This window comes from Bactrocera neohumeralis, chromosome 2 (genome assembly GCF_024586455.1).
Source record: "Bactrocera neohumeralis isolate Rockhampton chromosome 2, APGP_CSIRO_Bneo_wtdbg2-racon-allhic-juicebox.fasta_v2, whole genome shotgun sequence".
NCBI lineage: Eukaryota > Metazoa > Arthropoda > Insecta > Diptera > Tephritidae > Bactrocera > Bactrocera neohumeralis.
The window spans coordinates 91,467,088-91,484,272 of record NC_065919.1 but is presented as its reverse complement, the minus strand read 5'-3'; the positions used below and the strand labels follow the sequence as shown (position 1 = coordinate 91,484,272).

At 37.9% G+C, this 17,185-nt stretch overlaps 2 protein-coding genes across 5 annotated transcripts in view; one reads left to right on the top strand and one right to left on the bottom strand.

Annotated features, from left to right (window-relative positions):
• The window catches only part of LOC126752330 (octopamine receptor beta-3R), a 74,928-nt gene extending 60,768 nt beyond the window's left edge, over positions 1-14,160 (top strand). For 2 of the 4 annotated variants that reach the window (XM_050463052.1, XM_050463060.1), the window contains exons 5-10: positions 899-1,174; positions 1,251-1,425; positions 1,557-3,894; positions 6,286-6,672; positions 10,840-10,948; positions 11,137-14,160. In XM_050463052.1, coding sequence (XP_050319009.1) covers positions 899-1,174; positions 1,251-1,425; positions 1,557-3,894; positions 6,286-6,672; positions 10,840-10,948; positions 11,137-11,347 — 3,496 coding nt within the window. In that variant the 3' untranslated portion in view covers positions 11,348-14,160. Of the gene's footprint in view, positions 1-898; positions 1,175-1,250; positions 1,426-1,556; positions 3,895-6,285; positions 6,673-8,600; positions 8,691-10,839; positions 10,949-11,136 lie in introns of all 4 variants that reach the window. The other 2 variants (XM_050463068.1, XM_050463076.1) reach the window with 2 other exon arrangements.
• Positions 14,161-14,216: 56 nt separating this feature from the next.
• LOC126752519 (uncharacterized) lies at positions 14,217-16,725 on the bottom strand. Its single transcript, XM_050463382.1, has 3 exons — positions 15,939-16,725; positions 15,221-15,766; positions 14,217-14,540 (listed from the first exon to the last, which is right to left on the bottom strand). The coding sequence occupies exons 1-3, from the start codon at positions 16,044-16,046 to the stop codon at positions 14,313-14,315; spliced, it is 882 nt and encodes a 293-aa protein (XP_050319339.1). The 5' UTR covers positions 16,047-16,725; the 3' UTR covers positions 14,217-14,312.
• Positions 16,726-17,185: the final 460 nt, after the last annotated feature.

Below are 17,185 nucleotides of genomic sequence, written 5' to 3'. Positions count from 1 at the left end.
TTCAATGTTTATTCTTTCTGAACGCATCTGAGCATGAATCAAGCTGGTTAATTTATTCGTAAACTCGTAGGCTTGGGTGCCATTTATTTAAATAGCTGTTATACGCCTCCTCGCTCGAGACAGTGTATTTGCTTTTGTTTAAAACGCTATTCTTAATCGACTGTTTCATGTCAAGAACCAATTGACTCCACACAAAGTGCCCATTAATCAGTTTCACTGTTACTTTTCAATGAGAGTACAGGTGTGTATGTTTGTGTGAGTGTGTAGGTTGTGGCAGACGACGTGGAAACCGCGAAGACGCTCTCATTGTTAATTATTCCATCCATTTCCTCCTTCCTCCACGTGTTTGTCCAAATGCAGCTGCCACAAGCACTTAGTCGGCTTAAAGACAACGGCAACTGCTGTGCAAATAAGCCAACAGCGCAGAACTTTCCAGCACATCTCGGAAAGCGAAATTAATTAAACGCACTACAAGCAAATTTCGCACCTGAAACTCGCTGCTGCCTTATGGCAAACACTAACAAATATGCGGGAAGTAGTATTTTGAAAACCCGAAATGAAGGGTAAGTTGGGGAAAGAGAATGCTTAGAATATTTGTGATTTATTGGAGTGGCAGCATCAGAGATTATTGATAAATGGGGACACAACAACAGACTAGACCAGAAGTCCCTGTTCAGCTAAAACAACACTAAGCACAAACAAAACTGAAATGAATGAAAACGATGTGGCAAATGAAATGATTAATGCGACCAAAAATGGTAAACCACATTTCGTGGACGATTAGTTGTGTTTGGAGGTGTTTAAAAGCTTGAGGGAAAATGAAAGTTTAATGCACCTGCGATGCCAGACCGACTAGTATTCGAGAACATAGACTCGTGTTAACTTTGTTTGCTTTCAGATATTTCGCCATCGTCCGCCCGCTCGAGTATCCACTGTATATGACGACTCATACAGTTTACTTTATGCTCGCGAACGTGTGGATACTCCCGGCACTTATATCGTTCACACCCATCTTCCTGGGTTGGTATACGACAGCTGAGCATAAGCGGGAAATCTTGTTGCATCCGGATCAGTGCTCATTTGTGGTCAACAAGGCGTACGCAATCATTTCGAGTTCAGTCAGCTTCTGGATACCAGGCATCGTGATGCTCTGCATGTATTGGCGCATATACAAGTAAGTTGAAGGAGTATCCGCGCCATAGGTACACTTAGTCATGAATTTGTACTAATATGTTCGCGTTTTCTCGCAGAGAAGCGGTGCGACAAAGGAAAGCTCTAAGCCGTACAAGTTCGAATATTCTGTTGAACAGTGTACACATGGGCCACACCCAATCGACCAACCTCAATTATTTGCACCCAAGCGATTGCGAACTAAGCGCTACGATAGCGCGCGAGGAGACACATAGCGCGATCAGCAATTTAGAGGTGAAAACAATATGTTAATTCTTATTTATAATGCCCCAATCGGAACGTAATGCTGGTTGCGAATGCTGAACGTTTATGAATTAATATAGTTTTTACTAGCAACTCAATTTGAATTTTCTATTTCTCCGCAGGATATACTGCCACAAACAACAGATGAAGATGATGAAAAAGATGATTGTGATGAATTGCGAGTGCCAGCTCCGCCGCGTCGTCTCAGCCGCAGTAGCATCGATTTGCGGGACCTGGAGCAAGAACGGTACGAGAGAGTCACACACACCGACAGCGCTCCATCAATGATCGCACTACATCATGCCGCACAACAACAACCAAATGGTGAGGCCACGACCCTTAACCCTCATATTTGGACAGAAGGGCTTGGGGAGCTACAGCAATCCGTTTGCATTACGAAACGGTCCGCCTCTCCAATTAATTCTAATCAGAACTCGCCGAAACAATCGCCCAGCCAACAACAAAGTTTCAGCAGTAAGCAGTCTCTACAGGTGAGACAAAAATTTTTGGATTCAGAGCAATATCAACAGGTATTTGGCATGATGAGTGATGATAGTGAGACCACCGACTATTGCGACAATATAATCCAATTGGGAGTGAAGCAGCAGCAGTTACAGGCTCCAGCAACATGCTTGCCAATCGCAGAGGATAATAAAGAACTAAAGCGCCTCATCGAAGACAGTTATTTGTATTTTAAGAAGCAAACGAATATGCAGATTGGCGCTGAACCAAGCGAGCAACAAGAGACCGCTGGAAATCGGAAATTCCCGGCGCATAGCGAAAGTGATTTTATCAAGATGAAAAACGGTCGCAATCGCAGTCGTAGTAGTGGCGGCAGTGAAGGCAATGCCAAAAAACCGTGTGCTCTAAGTGATTCTGAGTTCCTCAAGACATTGGCTGACTCCACAAATAAGCGAAAACAACTGGAATCACTCACAGAAGGCGTTGTGAAAGAAGATAAAAACAAAGTAAGAGACAAGGGCTTTACATTTAAAGGTTTGTTAGCGAAAACGAAACGATCAAGCACAGAATGTTTTTCCATCGAAAAGAAGCGCCACCAAGCCACGTCTGAAGAGATACGCAGCAATCGTGCACAACTATTTCGACGGTCACGCAATCGCAAGCTGTCACATAGTTACAACGGAGGCATGAGCCGGAAACAGGAGATACATTCGCGCCAACACAGTGACACTGATTCCGAGGCCGGTTTCATCTATTATTCGTACACTATGGGGGAGAGTCAGGAGAGTTCGGCTACACGCTACAACACTCCTGACATTTTACTCGATATCAATGTGTTAAACGAACAAACGGATGACTCTATAAAAGACAATATTTCAGTTCGAACACACGAGTTCGAGATAACTACGTCTCCACATGAACATAATGGCTCAGTACAATTAATTGACTTGGGAGATTCTCACGAAGTAGCTTATAGCGGCTCAGACGACTTCTCACAATACACCGACTGTCTTACTGAGTCCCCACATATACCAGCTACACCGCCACCGTCACTGTCGCCTTCCTCATTAACCGAAGCTATAGTTCCTGATCAACCCATTAAATGCGCCATTGAACTGCCGGAGAAAAGCAATATTCTCATTACCTCGCGCACTGACCTGGTCGAGCTCTTCCGCTCTCTTAGTTTTCCCATTGCAGAGCTAGGGACTACCACAATCGATTCGCCACACCGAAGGTTCCTTTCGTCGTCCAACTCTACCGAATCCAAGTCAGGAAAGTCAGCAAATCAGATTAAACAGCGACTCAGCACACTCAGTGATCAAGTTTTAGTGACAAAGAATAGCACTAACTTTCTCATGTCCCCACCGACAACACCAAACTTCAATTCCGCACAAAATCTACCGACAACAAAGGCTAATGCCTTCTCAAGCGCGCTAAGTAACACAGTAAATGTCTACTTTCTCTCACCACCACCAACAGCAACTCTGCAACCGTTCCCGAACAACTCACCAACAAGCAATCCCTTCACCAGTGACACGACCACATTATCCTTGGACGTACTTACCTCATTGTCAGTGCCGACGTCTCAGAGTCAACAAGCCTTGGCCGTGCACGCAACACCACCACAAGTGTCGCAATGCAAGTCGCCAAAACCAGAAATTATACTAGACTCTACACTCTCGCCCACTTCGTTGCACAGCGGCAGTAATGGCGACATCGACGGTGGTGATGGTGGCCTACTCACCAGCGATGAGAAAGACTTGACTTCACCGTTATTCAAACGTCACGACAGCGAGCCAGAAACAACATCCACAACAATACGTCATCGCCCCAGCATACTAGCAGGAGGCGGAGCTTATAACGGCAGCAACGGTCAATCAATACGCAAACGTCAGGCGTCGGTGGTGACGTATGATGTCAATGTCATTAATTTTTCACAGGACAACAGTGATAGCCGCAGCTACATACCAATGGGTCGAGTATCGACCAGCTCAGCAAGTAAGTAGTGCACGATTTTCACTTTAGAAGTCAATATGTCATGACGAATAGCGCACAAACTGCTAACACCACCAGCCACGTTTCGAAACCAGAACACACCACGTCCATATCGTCATCACTTATACCACTACCACCACTACCACCACTTTCCCACGCCCCTCTGCCCCTTCACCCCCCAAACTCGCCATTATACGAGCACAAATCGCTTGGCTCTGCGACCTAAAACCGGTTATTATAGACACGCCGCCAATCGGTTGCCAGTTAAAGTCATTGCTCATAACTGAGCCCAAATGAGTTTGTACTTCCAACATATTGGTCAAACACTTGTATGCTTATGTATGGGTAATTCAGATATATATTACAAGTACACGCGTAATTGCGCCAATTAGACGGGTCTCAGTTGTCGTCATGACCTCAAACTGGTTAAATGAACGTGATAGTGTTCATGGTTCTTGCAGTCCGCGTGGGGTGTGTATGTTGGTAACGCGTACTGATGGTCACAAGAGCATTCCTCCTCCTCTATTCTGATCCTTCCATTTGTGTTTTGCTATGTTTAGGTACCTTTGTTTTTGTTACTTTAGTTCTGATTTCATTATAGTTAATTTCTTTTAATTTCGTTTGAGTATATAAACACATATACGCATATATATATTGTAGATGTTGTAACCTGCCTCACATGTCTGACTGTCTGCTTCTCCATGTCGTTAACTCGTAAAGTGGTAAGACACACATACACCTTTGAGACATTAGTGATATTGATAGAAGTGAGTACGTGAATACTGCGTTCGCCGTGGGCGTTGGACTTGAATGTTTTGATAATTACTGTTAGTAATTATTAAGGTGACATCGTAAGGGGTCCCATAACCTTCTTTTAAAAATACCAGCTATTTCATTTTTTTTTACGAATTATATAACGACTGAATTGGGTAAAGAGATAACGATCGAGCGGCTCAGTTGTCTCCGCGCACCTGGAGAGTCAGAGTATGATCCCGAAACAAAGAGGCAATCTTCCGAGTGGATACGTCGGGTCTCCTCGCCGAAAAAAGGGAAGATTGAGCAAATCCAAAGGGAAAACGATGCTTATTGTATTTTTTGACATCAAAAGCATCGTCCACCATGAATTTGTTCCTCCTGGACAAATCGTCAAATCCAAGTTTTACGTGGAAGTTGTCAATCGGGTTCGACAAGAAATGGCAGCCGATTGGAAGTTGCACCACGACAACGCCCCGGCTCACACCGCTTTTCTTGTGAACAGCTACCTAACCAAGGCCCGCATCCTAACGCTTCCGTAGCCACCCTACAGCGCAGATGTGACCCCCGGACTTTTTTCTGTTTCCTTGCTTGAAAAGGCCGATGAAAGGCAAGCATTTTGAGACGACAGAGGGGATATAAGCAGCATGCACCTCGGCTCCCAAGGCTATTCCGGAGAATGCCTTCCGTGACGCCTTCAATGCTTAGAAATCGCGCTGGCAGCTCTGCGTCGACGCAGAAGGAGTCTATTGTGAAAGTTTTTAAAGAATTGTACCGATTGATTCAATAATTTGTCTTAATTCTACTCAGTCCAATTACTTTCCTTATACGTCGAAAACTGAAGTTAGCGGAAATTATGGAAATTGTTTTGTGTTAATGCCCCTAGACGTAAGGTAAGGTTTCTGGCCGCATATAAACATCTAACAATAACATTATATTGAATGCATAATCATAAAAATTAAGTACTTGTATTTTGCAGTTTCAATTCTTTTTCGAAAATTTAATTTTCTTGGTTGAGTTTGACGTAAATTTTACCCTTGAAAGTAATCAACAAAGAGCAATTCATCTTTATCCAAAACCCCTTTGACACAGTTCGCATAAATGCATATCATAAACAAATATTCGTTAAAAGTATTTCTATCCAACGTTGCTTCTGCCAGACCATCTGAAAATGAATATCTAGCCGGCATAAAAACTAAACACGCATGTTCTGCATGCTATGAATTTACTTACATCCTTATTGTAAATATGTTTACATATTTCAATTGCATACTTTCATACTCTTAAAATTGAACATTTAATCACCTTTTAATCGCCCCCTCTATCGCCTTTTGTCCCACTGTATCTTGCAACTAGTTTTCTCATAGAGCTATTGAGTCCTCTCCACCCAATCGAGTAATTGTAAATAATTAACATTCCAATATATCACCCTGTATATTTTTCGTACTTCCACCAACAACAACAAATCAACAACCAATCAACCAACTAACTGTTAACTTCAAAATCCGTCTTGTAATACCAACCAACCTTATCTCGAATATGTGTGTGTCTATGTGTAACCACTTGAATTTCTACCATCCCAACTGCAACGGTTTAACGGTAACCACGGACTGTTCTGGCACAACCGAAACAAACGAACAGAGCCGCAGCGGCCAACAGAAGTCGATTTCTCGCAAAAGTCGTCACTCAAACGACGCGGCGGAATCTGCATATTTGTCGATGAGGAAGAGGCCATTAATATGATTGAACAAAAGACTGGTAGTGGCAACCAAGCCAAGTGCATCACCTTCGATACTGTGAACGTCGGCTACGAGAGCACCGATATGGCCAACGCGAAAGTCAATAAGGCGGCCGTTAAGTGCCAATTATGCGGCGCCAATACGAGGCCGCAATTGCGTTTACCAGTTCCCGGCGGTCAGGGACAGGGTCACAGTCGAAGCGACAAACGTTTTTGGCACACGAATCGTTGGTGGCACAAACGCAAGAACCGCCAGCGAAGGTCGGAGGAATGCCAGTGCGGCGCTACCGGTGAGTGAGTGTAGTTAAGACGAGCACGTGATTGCGGAGATGTGTACAAAGGTCACACACATACTCCTACATTTGTACATGAAAAATATAAATATAACAAAAATGATGCATTCAAACACATACAGACATGCATATTTACGTAAATGACCGGCCGTAGATATCAAATCGCTGCTTGTACTTTTCACTTAACATCTGTAATTAGTAGAAATATTATTTGCATTCACATCCTATTCTCACTTGCATACGAGAGTGTACATACAAGAGTAAGTATATACATTAGTACCAATTAGAAACGTACCTGTAGAGAACATGCTTGGACGGTCACTCGCAGAGATAAAGTCAAATTTTTTCAAAATCATTTGCGTCGCTATGGAAACCGATCCGTAAACTAATCGCTAACTATGTAATCCTATCACCGAAATGAATTTTGTACAGAACGCGTGCTGTGAGAAAGTGTTAAAAGCGCATATGTAAATATGTATGCATCAGTGGCGTTGAAGAATTGGTCTGTACTGTATGATTTTCGATTGACTCACCAAATCCGGACAAAACAAAATTTTTCAGACAATACTCTATGTACATATGCATTTCGAATTGCTTTCTGTTAAGCCGTTATTCTTGCTTTAAATTATCTTTATTATCTATAAGTCATTCCACTCTATTTGTGTTATCCAACTGTTTGCCTACTGAAGAACTATTTTACCGTAATTTTATCTCGTTTTCTACATTTTTTAATCTCTATGTGAACACTTTTATGGGTATATGTATTTGTGTGTAAATATATATTTTTTCATATAAATAACTGATTGGTTCATATATCAATATAAATATGTAAGTGTTTGCTTAATTATGTAAAATGATCTGATTTCCGTCGAAATGAAAATGATTATTCAGTACCTCTTATTTCATACGTACATATGTATGTATATAGTTATGTATTTCAAATTCGAATCGCCAAAGCTAGGAGAGCGCGGATGGAAGACGGACTAATGTAACCAAATGCTAGTAGAATAGAGAAATAGTTTTGACATACGTATATGATATATGTATACATATGTATGTATGGTATAATGTATACTACCTGAAATAATAGAGAATGATGTATGGGGTACAGTTCAGGTCAGTAGATTTATCGATGATTTACCATTCTTTCAATTAAACCATTTTTCATAAGGGGAAAAGGAAAATTTATACAATAAATATATTTGAGCTATTGGTAAGATTTGTTTTAGACTAACAAAAGAAGGCATCTGAACAACTTTGGGCTTCCAATATTAACCTTTTCTTTTCTCTCACGTAATAACGTCAGCTTCATTAACTGTGATACCTCAACTTCTCTATAATACGTTTAGAGATTCCGAAAACTTTCGACTTTATAATAACAAAGCTCAAGTAAGTGTAGAGCCCTCAATAGCTCACCAACTAATTTTTATGAGATTTTAAGGGGAGGGATCAGTCGCTAATATCCGTATAAGAATCTTCTTTGAGAGCTTGTTTAATGCAAAAAATATATCTTATTATGAGATCGTTCCTTTCTTTTATAGATATGGGCAAGTGTACGTATGTAAAAAAATATGTCACGTAGTCAATTTATGGCAAACAAAGAACATTTATACTATTTTAAGATCAGGTACATAATTCCGAAATGAATGGATTGTAATTGTATCCTCTGGAAGCAAACTATTAACTTAATCCTTTCTTAGTAAATACCGTTACGACCCCAAGAAGAAATAATCTAACAATTGGAGTGTACATATTTAGCCCTGCAAAGCACCTAATATTTGTGTTCATTGCACCAATTTTATTGGAAACAATACATATTATATAAATATCTTTTTGCAAAAGTGACTATTGTATTATGTATACATATGTAAGTAAGTATATTCAAGTAAATAAATTCTTATGCCTATACACGTATATACTCGCAGATAACTTAGGTATACATGTACGTTTTAAAAAAAGTCCTCATAAATCCGACGATGGGTACCGGTGCAGCACTATTGAAACTGTGGAGATACGTAAGTCATGAACCCCAGCAACTCTGCCAAATACGACTTTTCATAAAAGAAAACTATAAATGTACCCTAAATGAACATTTAATACCGTTTCTATACATATGAGTCACATTTTTATACTCTTGCAACATGCTGCTACAGAGTATAATGGTTACATAAAACTAATCTAGATAGGTATGGGGTTATATACATATACAATAAATTATCAGTGTGAAGAGACGAGATTGATTCCTGAAAGTTGCAAGAGTATAAAATGTTCGGTTGCCGGAACTTAGTCCTTCCTTACTTTTTGAAAATCTATTTGTGTTATAATGTAATTATATTTAAATAATATATAACGATCATTGGATTTAAGTGTTTTAGGAAATTATTTATATCTTATTTTCTATAATTTTCTAACAAAATATGTAAATTTTGCTCAAAAATTACCGAACCTTTTGAATATAGCATTTCCATTGGACTTAATACAACATTTGGATTCATCTACCAGAGCTTAAATACGTTTTTTTTCTATGTCATTTATAAGAATGTTCTTCAGCACTTCGGCTACGACTGCTTGAATGGCGATCATAAAATACTTCTTTCACTTTGGTTTTCAGTTTAAGAAATAGAAGTAGTCACATGGTGATAGATCAGGCGAGTACGGAGGATTGTTAATGAGAGAAATCTCTTAATTGTCTCTTGATTTCAGTCGTATTTAATCATTCAGCCAATATTCTAGTAGTAACATTCGTACGGACTTTTTTTTAAGTTTAACTCAAAATTTTATTTACTGTCAGCCGATTTATATGAACTTAACTGAGTTTGAAAGAGGATAAATGTCACTTTTTAATGTTGCAATAGAGATCGCTCCATGTTGTAAGATTGAAATATAAGTTCGGTTATTTATGAGCCACACCAACCGGTTTAATTCCTCCTTTCCGTCTTATTGTACTTATAAGTGTTTCTCATATGTAGCGACCTTCTCTAATAGATGTTAGGTATGAAATAATCTAATAAAGTTATTTACTTAATTTTTTATTAATATGTATAAATATTTTTTTTCTAAAAAGTATTCAGTTTTAAACTATTTTGCATATCACTGCCGTTTCCTATGTGGGATTTCGTATTGTCTTATCACCAACCGAACTCCACTTGTAAAAAAAAGTAGCATGTTCTCTCACTAACGATTTGGAGCGGATAGCAAATCTTACAAATCAAATCCCCTTCAAAGGAAATCTAATTAATTTAAAACAATTCCGAAGTTATTTGTGACTTTTTCAAGAAGAGTTAAAAAAATGAACAGGCGATTTCTATTTGCGGTTGTATTTAGGGTCGTTTTTTCTATGTCTGGTTAGCATCTGTCAGTTGAGTTCTGGTTAACTTAACCAATACTCCTTTTTCGGTAGAGAAGCTTTTTTTAACCAGAACTTAACCAGACAACTTTGGACATTTGTTTTGTTAAATTGAAATGGAATTAATAAGAATTGGTTAAATCGGGTCTTTATGAGTTAAAATGGCATTAAAATTTATTTGACGGAAAGTATGAAAATTGTGATACATAATTCTATCAGTCATAAAATGTAAAGGGATAAATGCACATACGGTAATCAGATTCTTCTCAAAATATGTACTTGTATAACGACTAAGTTTTCTGTTTTTCATACGAGTCTAAATTTTGGTAAACTTTATTGGTGCTTTGCTCCTTCCATCCTTTTCTAACTCTCTCGCTCGCTTGTAATTGTTCGCATTGATCTTATCTGCTCATATTTACTATTACTTATTGCCTCAAAAAGGCATTTACCGTTATCAGTACCATTGCAAATACTCACTTACATTTCTTTCGTTAATATCTCATACGTAGCACATAAGTATACCGCACACGAGTATATTTCACAACATAAGTATCTTATCTTTCATAGCCCATTTTGAACTCCAGAAATCTTGCTTAAATGCTTGCTTGAAGTTGTTTCCTCTAATCCAGAATGTATGTAGCTGACTATATGTTTCGCAAATAAACTTTAAAATCTTAAGTTGCACTACACCAAAAATACTAAATAGACTTGTATATATGTACGAATGCGCGTGTCTACACATTTTATTTCCAATAACCTTTGCTTAGAAGTGTCATGCACACAGGCATTTACATGGATGAAATTTTTGTACTTTCTAGGCGGCTCGGTGCGACCGACGAAAGGCTGGAAGGCTGAACACAAAGCTGCGCGGACCTTGGGTATCATAATGGGTGTGTTCCTGCTTTGCTGGCTGCCATTCTTCCTGTGGTGAGTAGAACCATAATAGACGATTTAACAATATAAATAATTCATAAAAACTTACCACTATATTTGGAGTCGACAGTAACCCATCTATCCACAACTTTTTACAATAACATTTATCGATATACATATGTACATCTATATATTATATAAATATGTTTTCCATTTCCCATTTTGTTTTGCTTCCTTTGAAGGTATGTAATAACTTCTCTGTGCGGTGCGGCCTGCCCTTGTCCGGATGTAGTCGTCGTGGTGCTTTTCTGGATCGGCTACTTCAACTCCACACTGAACCCGCTGATCTACGCCTATTTTAACCGGGACTTTCGCGAAGCCTTCCGCAATACACTGGAATGTGTGATTCCGTGTTTGCGCAAGCGCAACCCCTACGACGCCTACTACGTGTAGTACGCCAAAGTGGCGAGTGCTCATGCAAAAATGTAGTAAGTTTGTGTTCCTTGTCCATGGTACACCACCTGCTCACAGGCATAGCAGCGTGTGTACCATGGAAAATTTGTAGTGTAATATCAGCAGCTCGTGCTTCTTTCTACCTTACTCAGCAAACGAGAGCACTTCAAACAGTTTATGTGATATGAATTTGTAAGTTAAAGTTAGCGAAAACATCATTATGTTAAATTCCATGTACGGCCGAATGAGCCACACATACATACTGCAGAATAGACCAATGGACGTTGAATAAGTATGTACTTAATTATATTTAGCGAATTATGTATTTGAACTTGAGCAAACATGTGCGATCGCACGCGTAGATAGCATCACCTCATAACACTTAGAAAAAGATAAATTTTGAATTTAGTATTAAAATGTGCATATATATGTGTTAAATTGATGTACATACCATCAGATGTGCTAGTTAAATAGATATGTAGTCAAAAAGCAATACTTGTATAAACTATCCAAGCGGATCTTGTTTAAATATCGTATGTAATATGCATTATGAATATGAGTTTAGTTATAAAAATATACTTTATTTGATATTTATGAAAATAAAAAACTAGGTTAGGTCGAATGATAGATCTGCAAAGGAAAAGTGATAGTATATAGATTGCCGAGTTAATGTGCGTTCCTCATTCGTTTAGCAAAACCAAATCTACAAAGTGGAAATTTCGCTGCTTTCGCGCGAAAATAGAATAAAGGGGGTTCCCACCATTCTCAAATAACTGTTTCCTTTGACATTTCTTACATTTTCAAAGGTTTCCATATGCACTATTCTCCCAAGTATTCTACAAAAGAGGCTCTTGAGTGCTTTCGGCTATAACCGCGTAAGCGGTGTCTACGCTAGTAAAGAAGAAGATTCTACAAAGGAATTCTCTGTGGAAAATTTGTGTAACTGCCGTTCGGAAAGGAATTAGCCGATTGACGCGGTAGATGAGTGGCGAAGCGCTTTGAAGTTATTGGCAAATACGGGTATTTTGTAATCCCTCTTACCTACGCACACAAATTATAGGTATTTAGGATTCCTGCAGTGAAATGAACCAGTTGGTAACAATATAACTGAAAAGCAAGAATCACAGTATTGTCGTAAAAGCGATGTTTGACTGTAATTTTTGAAATGTTGATCTCCTCAACTCCAAACATCTAATAACACGGTATTCCATTTGCACCCCACATAGCTTTCTGAAATGGTTTTATGAGGTTAACTTATTGATTGCTTTAGATGGACTTAAACTAGAATACCTATTGTACAAGTACTTATTATATTGGGTAGTCGAAAAAGTCTTTTCGTATTTTGTCATACCATATAGTGTCGGAAATGTGCGATTTTACGCTTCATTTAACCAAAAAAATTAAATTCGGGGGAGTTGAAAAAAAGTTACAGCTGTTCAAAAATGAATGAAAATAATGAAGAAATTCGCTATATTTTGAAATTTTTGTATAAAAAAAGGGAAAAATGCCACACAAGCCGCCAATGAAGTTTGTGAATTTCGAAATTTCGATTTACACTGATGGAATAATGTCTCTAGCGACAAAATGGCAAAAAGTGGTCGACCAAAATGGTACAAACTTGTTTATTTATTTATTTATCACTATAAATATAAAAAAATAAGTTGAAGTTTAATTAGAAATACGAAAAGACTTTTTCGGCTACCCAATACTTTAATGGCTAGAAATTTTATTTAACTTTTCTTTATATATATTTAATCGGTGTTCAAAAATTGTTGAATAATTGCAAAAATCCGTTGGCCTCGGACCAGTTCATTTTCGATTCGTGTTTTTCCTAACTAGTTCGTTGCTTCACCGCAGGGATTTAGGACACAGGTCGGGGGAATTGTACAAAAAAGTAGTGGATCTGCAGAATGTTGGTAGTTAAATATTAAATGTATTATACAGAGTTACAAAATAAAGTATTAAATGTCCCGCAATGAGCTGATGGCATATTGCGAAACCAAAGTTGCATATAAATATTTAATATTTAAGTGGATGTGTTAGAAATATTACTGTTTACATGTGTTTCGATATATCTACTATAATTAAATACCATCAGATAGACCAAAAAATTATTTATATCAATAACTGAGCAAATTCAAGTATTTAGTGATTGCGGCAGAGCAGAAACGTTATCGATTGCGTAACCAAATTGTATTTTCATGTAAATTTAAGTTACGAGTAAGCTTGCTTAACCTAGAAAACAATTAGATACTCAAGCGTCGAGAATCTTAAAAAATCAAGCATAAAGACAATCCTCAAAATGGCAAAAAAAATACTGATGAGGTTATATTGAATTTTTTTATTTGAATAAGTGTGTGTGCGTATGTGTTTTACTGGTGAACAACGGTGCAAGCAAAAATTATAAATTCGCGCGTTAAACGAAGAATAACTTTGCCATCTTACGTTTTCAATCCTTGGCACAAATTACGGTAACCTGATCTTGGCTTAACATACAAATTTAAATGTTTTATTTCGGTTTGTACCACATTTTTAAGTGCACACTACCTTTTGTGATATTTATACATTTAATTTATGAAAATAGAATATGGAAATTCCAGTATATGGACAAGCTTATGTGAATGGTGATCGAAAGAGCTATGTTGAAAGAAACTATAAACATTATTTAATATACTGCTTATGAACTCAATTAGCAACAGGCATTTTGTAATGTACAAGAAAAGTGGAAAATTTTGCAACTTGTTAAAACATAAATGTTTTTTTGCAAAATAACCCAAGAGCAGCTAATAAAAAATATTTTGAATGAAAAAATACTTGTATTTTTAGCAAACCTGCAATTCTTTCTTCCTCTTCCAATATAATATACAGATTTAGACTAAGTTTCCTTTAAATTTTAATGTAAAATTGTTTTTTCTAATGTGAAATTTATTTTTATAGAACAGAAGTCGTTCCCCTATTATTAAAACTAAACAAATTTGGCTCTTCGCACAAAACCATCTGATGTGGCAATGAAAACCCGCTTGTTCCCGCTACACACCAGCGCATTCACACAACTGCCGACTTCTACTTCGCCAAGAGGTGTGGGTACCGCCTGTTCCAAATTGGTCCAACCTTTTACCTTGTTGTCATAGCCGCCACTGTAGACGGTGTTCTCGTCTCCGCAGATCGCTTGAATGATCAACTCGTGGCAATTCTGAAAATACAGAACACAATTCAGATTGGAACTCGAAATTGATGAGCTTTTTTTTCATGGATGCAAGAAGACGTAAAGCAGATGTCCCGGGAAACGCACGGTTTCGACGGGTTGAGATCATAGGTAGTTAGAGTATAGGCGGTCTTTGCCCGCAAAACATTTGTATGTATGGTCTGTATTTCAGTATTTTCTTTTTGTGGTTAAGGGTGAAAAATCGTACAATCATCAACGAATAGGGTGAAAAAATTCCCCCTGATAATAGTGAAAGTTTCGAAACATAAAAATTACACGTAAATGAGAATGCACACCACTCTGCAGAACATCTTGTTTGGGTCTTCTTCAACCATGAAGGAAGTTAAGAGCTTTCGTTGCCTTCCACAGTCATTGATCATGTCAAAGCGTTTTGAAAGCATTACTTTGATTGTCCTCCCACAGGGATGTTTTATCTTGATTGCTTTCAATTAAATTACCACGATTAACGGAATTCACTGGAATTTCGACGATCTAACCTTGCTTTTATCTGTTCGTAGAATATTTATGAATGTGATTGTCGTCCCAACTGGCATGAATCGAAACAATGTAACCACTTAAGGCTTGCGAGAATGTGCCGTTCCCGAAATTCGATTTAACTAACATTAAAGTTGGTTGACGCGAAATTATCACATCTTATTATTGCTTACCGTTAAATTCCAAACACTTTCGAATTTTTGTTGTGGCAGATTCTTCACGAGAGACAATCCTTTCCCACTACGATCGGCGAACACAAGGAAAGTGCGTTTATCATCGATCACAGGACCAACTAGCGCCAACGGCGATTTGCCCGGCAACACAGCCTTGTTGCTGTATTTGCCCGATTTGCCAGCAATCATGTCCGACACCACCACGTCCAAATCTCGAACTGTATATATAAGAGATTTCTCAGCCCCCAGCGACTTCACCTCTTCAACCAGATTATATTTGAATTTGATTTTATCATCTATCCAGTTCGTAACGACCCCCTTCTCATCACCCGTATACAAAATATCACCGTCACAGTACATCGCTTGGATGACATCCTCGCAGCAGAAAAGCTGCTCCGTTTGGTCGTAAGGTGGTGCCAGAAATTTCACACAACCATCACAGCTGCTGGAGTATAGTTTACCGTTATTCGAATTTATTGCCATCGCGTATATGTAACTGTCATGCGCATCCACGGATTTAATTAGATTCAAATCATTATCCCAAATCTGTAACAGTAAACATTCATTGGAATTACATTAACGAAGTCTACAACAACATTGCATATGTTCCCATGACTTGTCGTGAAATTTATTTGACATATGGGACATTAGCCTTTGTACATATTTTGTTGGTTATTGCATTTCATTTGCAATGGCACTAATTAAACATTGTACTAACTTTGATTTTGCCATCGGCGCCGCCAGAGAACAGCTGGCTGTTGTGGTATGCCAAGCAAGTGACATCGCCCTCATGTTGTTCCGACGATTGTTTCTCTACCGTTGCCATTACTTCTGGAGGATTTAGTTCTGAACCAAATACAATGATACTTTTTGTCCACAAATCGTGTTGAACTTCAAAGGAATTCACTTGTTTCTATGAGTTATTTAAGCAGTCTGATTGCGATACAATTGTATCGACGCTGTGTGCCGTTATTTACAGTCATATACTTCCATAAATAATAAAAAAATATGCATTTATGTCCTATATGTATGTATGTATGTATATCGCAACACTCGAAATCTTCCGGAATATTCGCATGCACTTCCAATCAAACATAAAAACACAACTGACGCTATTTCTTCTCAAAGAGCAATTTCTGAGCGTTGAGAAATCCACCTTCTAATTTTAGCCATTCCCAAAAATAAAACTTTTCAAATGTGTAAATTAAAAAATAGCATAACTTAAACATGTACAATTTTCACAGTCATGCTTAGGCTTCGTTGTAACAAAATAATTGTGTTTTTTTTAAATTGAGCAGTTTTTTATTCGAGAATAATCGTATTTCAAAAACTTCAACTCTCTACTATGCTTATATAGATTTCAGTTCCATTTGAAAGCAGAATTAAAACTAGGGCTGGTATGTACATACATATGTATGTATGTATGTATTTCATAAACCGGCATAAAAATGGATCTTGACTTCGTGAGAGAATAGCAAACGTTCCTTATTTTAACATATATTATACATTTTTAGACAAAAGTCCGATGCTCAAGAAACATTGCGAACTGAGAAGCGGCGAATCGAATAATTTATTTTAATTCCAATGTATGTGTACGTATATGGATATATGTATGTATTAATATTCATTTGTTGATAAGTGACATAGTGACAACATAGAAATGGGTTGTTTTCCAATAACATGGAAAGCAATAGCAAATCTCGAAGCAAAGTTCAGTTCTGCAAGAGTCTCTAATAAAATCAACTACGGATCAAAACTTTGAAGGCCACCATTTCAAGGATGTCAGATATACATATGTACATGATTCGGTCATTTTAATAGTTATTGTAACAACAAAATAAAAAAAAAATCGTAGTGAGCTTACAATTTTTCATGTCTTTCAATGCAAAAGTGAAGCAACTCCGTTAGCAGAGAACGTAAATTTATAGAGAAGGTCCAACAACGGACAGGCCAGAGAACGTAAAT

Coding starts and splice junctions, on each gene's coding strand:
- LOC126752519 (XM_050463382.1), bottom strand. CDS start 16,046: ATGGCAACGGTAGAGAAACAATCGTCGGAACAACATGAGGGCGATGTC. Junction 15,767..15,938: donor GCGCCGATGGCAAAATCAAA/GTTAGTACAATG, acceptor TTACTGTTACAG/ATTTGGGATAATGATTTGAA. Junction 14,541..15,220: donor AAAGTGTTTGGAATTTAACG/GTAAGCAATAAT, acceptor CTGTATTTTCAG/AATTGCCACGAGTTGATCAT.